Here is a 6,535-nt window from a genome sequence, read left to right as displayed (position 1 = left end):
CACACACACACACACACACACACACACACACACACACACACACACACTTTCCCTGTCATGATGTCACCAGCCTGCCAAGACCACAGGGGGGGAAAAAAAAAGGTTTAGGAAACAAATTAATTCACGTGTCGGGGATCCCGTCAGAGCTAGCACAAAGGCTCTGATGGCGATGTCAAAGTTCTTTGCGCAGCGTTTTCGGAAAACTTGATTTGAGACCTGCAAGAGCTAATGACTCCCCAAGCAGCTTTCAGCCTCACACACACAAAAAAAAAAGAGTTACAAGGTGACACTAAGCTTAAGGAAGTGCCTTTGAATATTTCCTCAAATGTTTTTCGGGGCTGATATCAACAGCGAAGCGGGTACACACTCCAGAGCCCCTTTCAGGCAATGGCAGGATTACGCTTTCGGAAAGTCTCGGAAACACGCATCCCCCCCTATGAGTGCAACACCCCTGCCATTCAAACACACATGGTGAAGCGGCATTTCGATGCAGGGCACTCGGCGAGGGTTCGTCAGAGCCCTAAAGCCGTCTAGCTCAAGTCACGAATGATGCGTCAAAGAGCCACAGTCTTTTCTTACACCGGTCATGGCCCGCCAAAAGGTAAGCAGAGCTGCAGAGGGTTTTAGCACTCGAAAAAGAGAGGCGTGAAATTAAGCGTACAATCTTAGATATGCGTCTTGATCCCTGCGATATTTTGACAAGAGCATGTTTTGAATTGTTCGAAAAAAAAAGTCTGTTTTAATAGGAACAATGAAGTTATATGTTCACAAAACACAATGATTAAAATTGCCCATAACATGGCCAAAATGGTTTCGATATTTTTTTTTCCTATGGAGAATTGGACTCAACTACATTTTTTTTTCTCCCCTCTCTCTCACCTCGAGTGCAGAAGGGGCCATCGTAGGCAGTGGCGCTGCAGTCGCACAAGTACCCGTTGTACTTCTCCACACACTTTCCCCCGTTGCGGCAATACATGCCGTAACTGGTGCAATGGCCTCGGCAACCGGGCTTGACCCCGGGCGTCACCTTGGCCCTCTCATCCAGGTCAAGGGTGACGCCGTTCATCCGTAGAGCTCGAATGCAGCCCAGGAAGCCCCTCTGGCCCCCCGCGGCACCTGCGCACCGAAGAGGAAGCGTTTAACAGCAACGCCAAAGAAGAAAACAAAAAACAAAACATGCAAGTCAGGGTCAGAAAAGGCAGTCGGAATGTAAAATGGCAACATTTTGTTTTGAATGGCTTTCAAAAACATTGCCATCTTCACGCCCGGAGGAACCTCTGCTGTGATGCGAACCTCCCCAACTGAGCTGCCGCTCTTGGAATAACCTTCAGCCGGTTCGATTTCTCACTAATTGGCCGAGCCTAATGAACACAATGTCGTAATGAAAAATCCCACTCGCCAACATGTGTCGATGGATACACGACCGGTATTAGCTGCATACTAAACGCGCAGCGAGCGCCTCCTACATGCCCACATCGGCGGTCGGCATCCGCAGCATTCTTAGCCTTGGGGCTTCCAAAGCCATTCATCCTGCGCCCTTTTGGCCTTGCGCTGTTACTGTCTGACTGCTCATCAACGTGGACAGAGATTGGCTTTAAGGTAGATTGATATGTGCCTTAATGACTATCGCAATAAACACAATCATAAAAGGACACCCGTAGGTATAGATTGAAAGTGCAATCGCATTAAACAGTCACAGTGCTGTGCAGTTAACAAAAGCCGAGGGGCATTTTAGATATTAAAATCTCTCAGATGTATCCCTTCAATTACAGCAAAGTGGCCATTTAAAGATGCACGCGGACGTGCACGCGCACACAGGTAAAGCCATGACCAACCGCGTTAAGATGACTTTCATTTTTTTTTTTTTTCCCATCATGCATTATTCATGTTGAGATGCAGCTGGGCTTTTCCATTCTTCCTCTTCCATTTTTGGATTCCGCAGCGGATTGAACAAAACACTTGTTAATTCATCTATTTTGTGCCACTGATTGGCTGGAGGTTTCCACCACCTGTTTACCTCATTTCAAACTCATCCTTGATTAAACGGACACGAGGCTCTGAGGCCGATGGAGAAGAAAGCGGGCACGCACGCTAAGTCCTTTTATTCTCACAGCTACCCGGGTGCTGTCAATGTTGGCTTGTTGATGGATGAGCAAACAACCAATATTTGTGTGATTTATTTTGCCATGATTAAAGAAACAAAATTATCTCAATATTATCTGCATCCATCCATTTTCGAATCCGCTTTTGTGTGGCCCTTATCTCCAGCGAACTCCTTGTTTTAACCATAATTGCCAATTGCGCTTATGCTACACTAATTTTACATTCATAAAATCATTCTTGTACCTCCTGCAGAGCTATCGAAAGACAATTCCGTGATAGGATGCGGGGAGGTTTGCCTCTTTTACCTCTGCTCTGTTTATTTGGGTTGGTCTTTAAGATGCCATTTGTTTGGGATTAGATTGAGTTTGGACCTTATCGGTTAAAAAAAACAAACAAAAAAAAAAACCACAGAGTCTGAAGCCTCCATATGCCAAGGCGATGTTATCACCGACACTCTCATATTGCAGCGCAGGATTTGATATCTGTTGGTTCGCAGCAATGCATTGCCTCGTTAGAAGAGGCTTAATGGGCTCGGGGTTGATGGATCCCTCCATGAAAAGCCGACGTGTGTGTTGAAACGAAGAGGCGTTTGGTAATTCCTCACGTCAACGTTGGGAAGTGCAGCATGACTCAAAACAAGTATCGATGCGAGAGCACATTCATCCTCGCGAATGTTAATAAAGCAACAGGCGATGAAGATGCGGCAGAAGTGCGGGCGAGATTTGACTTGGAGCGTCTCAGGTGCCATTATACTCGATGCCACGGACACATTTTATTGCACTCATTAAATGTTACCTACTGTCTTGGCAGGTGGGTGAGGCCGGTTTCCCTGTCACAGGGGTGTCGCGCACATGCAGTGAGAAGCAAAAAGCAAGAGGTTGATTTGATCCGATCGGGCGGAAGCCAGAAAAAAAAGGAGACAAGAAAAAACATCCAAACAGAAGAGAGAAAGTGAGCATGCAAAAACGATCAAAATAAAGCGATAAATGAACCATTCATTGAGGGCGAGGCATCAAGCGGGGTGGTTCAACGAACGAAATGTGAGATTCAGGATGACATGCATGTATCCGGTGAATCGGGGAGCTCAAAGTTAACCGTGTGTAGTGAATGGCAGAAGGTTGATGGTCTAAACATTCACTTTCAAGGCCATTCAAGCAAATGAACCACTGTGCAGTAAACACTAAAGCAATCCAACGCTTGATGGGGAGCATATTGACTGAGAGGAAAAGAGATGTAGATGGCACCGGAACACATAATAGGGCTGCAATTTGTTTTGGTGTGAAATGACACAGACACATCAGTGCACACTTGAGCCAACAATTGTTTCCGCCCTGTTATCAAATGTTGCAAACAAATCTGCATTCATTGTCTTCATTTCGCCATGCATTGCCTATTTTTTTTTCTCGACTGCTCTCATTCTTGGAACCTCACAAAATGCGACGCAAAAATGCACGCCAGTAATTCCCGACGTTTACTGAACGGAGCTTCACACTGAGCCGCAGATGTGACATTTGGAAAAAAAAAACAAAATAAAACTACTAATTGGTGCACGCTAATGACTATTTCATGCACAGCAATTACTACTTTGTGTGCACGAACTCTTCATGCGTGGGAAATAGTTGCAGCAAGTCGTACCTCTACCGGTCAAGCAAGCTGGCTCTCAACAGCCTCTTCAAATGTCTCTCGGCAAAAATGGTTCCTTGCGATGCCAAGATTCCCATGATGTCCTTTGTAAATCATCCCGACCCTAAAGTAAGCTTCCCATCACGCTGTCCCCCCGTCCGTGATGGAGCTTTTCTTTGACTATTTCACTTTGAACTTTCAAGTGACCCGCAAGGAGCCACAGCTACTCCGCGTGCACAAACAACCACTTTGTACGCACTTTTTTTGTGCACATGATTTCCTGCTTTGAATATTTCACACATTCTATATGGTGTGTTGACGCAGGGGAGGATTTTTTAGTGCTAATTTTTGCATATTAAGGCGAGCCCAGTCCAGGTCTTGCTCTCTTGCCTGATTGATGATCAGAAATAAGAACGCGCTGTCCCCTCTGCGGCGCTCCAAGTCGTCCCCTAATTCCCCTTTCATTATTTCTTGTGTCACTGGCAAGCGTTCGTACAGGCGCGGCCAACGTGGACGCTGAAAAATGAACCGGCGCGAATGAGGTGCCGTATGGGGGCCGTTGAAGTTCCAGCTCTGTAACACCGAATCAGATTGCAAAGAGCATTCCCGCCACGTCAAGTCCATTTTTTTTGGCATCACTGAGGCTCGCCACAAGGCAAATGGGGACAAGGAACGGGGGAGGAGGTTGTGAAAGGGGGCGAGGCAATCCAATGAGAGGTTGGGCGACTGATAGCCATTTGGAACAATCTGCTGATGACATGATTTGGCCCAATCATCTCTATGACTGCAGCTTGCAAGTTTTGGTTTGTCCACGACGGACGGTATATAATGACAAGGAAATGGGAAAGCACAGTGAGAGATCACATCATAGAAAAAGGAAGAGAGCAGATTAGGCCCATCATGAACACGGCACATCTCTTTAACCAAATGATACGTGAGTCCGTTCTCAAATGAGGGATGATCGGCTCAGGTCTCTTTATGCAGTGTTCCTTTTGGTTCCGTTGAAAATAAACGCGAGTCACCGTGTTAAAGCACATAAAAGGTGACCTCACACGGTTGCATTTTTTTTTTTTTTTTATGTACCCCCACAGAGCCCACACGTGGCATTATTGGATGTTGATTTACCTTCATTAAAAAGTCTTTATCACTTAGGAATTCCCGAGGAAGCGCGCGTCCGTGCGTGATGAAATATGAAACGCTAATGTGATTGGGAGTGCGGGATTAGCATTGAATTAAGATGAAACGAAGCCGCTGAGGAGAAAATTTCCATGGGAGTCTGGGCCCTCTTTAACTCGAACGAAAAAAAAAGGCATTCAACATTCAAATATTCCCAGTAGCCGATACTACACGGGAGGTCTTACAGGGATAGGACAAAAAGCATTTTCATTAACATCCATCCATTTTCTATCGCACTTGTCATCGCCAGAAAGCTTGAGCCTATCCAAGGTGGTTTGGGGCGGGAAGCGGGCTAACGGAGTGGACTGGTTGCCTGACAAATCGCAGGGCACGGATAGGCAATATCAACAACAGCAAAAAAATCACAGGCATTCACCCACGGGCCGGAGCCGACATTCAAATGAAGAAGCTCAGAACTGTGCAGCAGACGTGCACTAGGTCGCTGTGCTGCCATTTTCTTCAACAGTTTCTTCTCCATTTTCTATCGCACTTGTCATCGCCAGAAAGCTTGAGCCTATCCAAGGTGGTTTGGGGCGGGAAGCGGGCTAACGGAGTGGACTGGTTGCCTGACAAATCGCAGGGCACGGATAGGCAATATCAACAACAGCAAAAAAATCACAGGCATTCACCCACGGGCCGGAGCCGACATTCAAACGAAGAAGCTCAGAACTGTGCGGCAGACGTGCACTAGGTCGCTGCGCTGCCATTTTCTTCAACAGTTTCTTGCAATGACATGGCACCACATTTGCTTGAAGAACCCAGAGCTGTTTTCTTACTGTCCTTTCTTTGCAAAAACAGTAAGCGGACAGATTGCCCCTCGGTTGTCGGGACTCACCCACATAGAGCTGGCTGAAGAGTTCCAAACGCGTGTGCCCTTGCGCCGGCGCCGGCTGAGAGACACGATGAGTTCGGTCCAGCTGGAGAACGGCCTCCTTGATGTTCCGCTCGGCCGTCACGCGGTGCCACTGGTCGTCGTTGAGAGGCGCGTCAGAATGCACCGCTAACTCCACCGGGCCATTTCCCACATCGAAGGAAAACGAGACAACTTGTGGAGCTGTGTATGAAGGGGAGAAAAAAAAAATCATTGACTGCGTGCATGTCATTGAGCCGTTTTAGGTGGGTCTTGGACCACTCGTCCAAGTTACATACGGGGGTATTCTTTTTCCGAGAGTTACAGAGGTGCAGCAAAATTCCATTCAGAACATGTTCAGGTGAGAGACCGAAACCGCAACTGCCTTACGCGCGAACCACTAATTCACTCCATAAACAAATACGGTGCAGCTCGACCTCCGGCTAGCAGACATCATGGCTAACGATGTCCTCTTGATGGGACGTCAAATGGATTTAAAATGCCATCTCGTTAACTTGAACACCACTGCGCATGAAAAAACAAACAAACAAACAAACAAACAAACAAAAACAGCCTTTCTTCATGTGCACCGAATTTCCATGGGGACATTTTAGCATACTCAACTCAAGTCATCCTTATTTAGTGTAATGACGTTTCATCATACAGGACAGACCTAAATCGAGCGAGTCTGTTTTCAGAGGCCCTTTGGAAACAATAGGCCCTATTTTTGCAGATCCCAGGATGCCGACACTTGATGCCCGGTCTGAAGGAATTCTACTTTCT

The 6,535-nt window shown here is 46.8% G+C and overlaps 1 protein-coding gene across 2 annotated transcripts in view; it reads right to left on the bottom strand.

Moving 5' to 3' along the window:
- The window catches only part of cntnap2a (contactin associated protein 2a), a 146,654-nt gene that overhangs the window by 12,114 nt on the left and 128,005 nt on the right, over nt 1–6,535 (bottom strand). For both annotated transcript variants that reach the window (XM_019869397.1, XM_019869396.1), the window contains 2 exons: nt 5,738–5,956; nt 880–1,116 (listed from right to left, as the gene is read on the bottom strand). In XM_019869397.1, the coding sequence (XP_019724956.1) occupies nt 880–1,116; nt 5,738–5,956 (456 nt within the window). The remainder of the gene's footprint in view (nt 1–879; nt 1,117–5,737; nt 5,957–6,535) is intronic.

The sequence above is a fragment of the Hippocampus comes genome, unplaced genomic scaffold (assembly GCF_001891065.2).
Source record: "Hippocampus comes isolate QL1 unplaced genomic scaffold, H_comes_QL1_v1.1 scaffold149, whole genome shotgun sequence".
In the NCBI taxonomy this organism is placed as follows: domain Eukaryota; kingdom Metazoa; phylum Chordata; class Actinopteri; order Syngnathiformes; family Syngnathidae; genus Hippocampus; species Hippocampus comes.
This window is presented reverse-complemented; position numbering and strand designations above follow the sequence as displayed.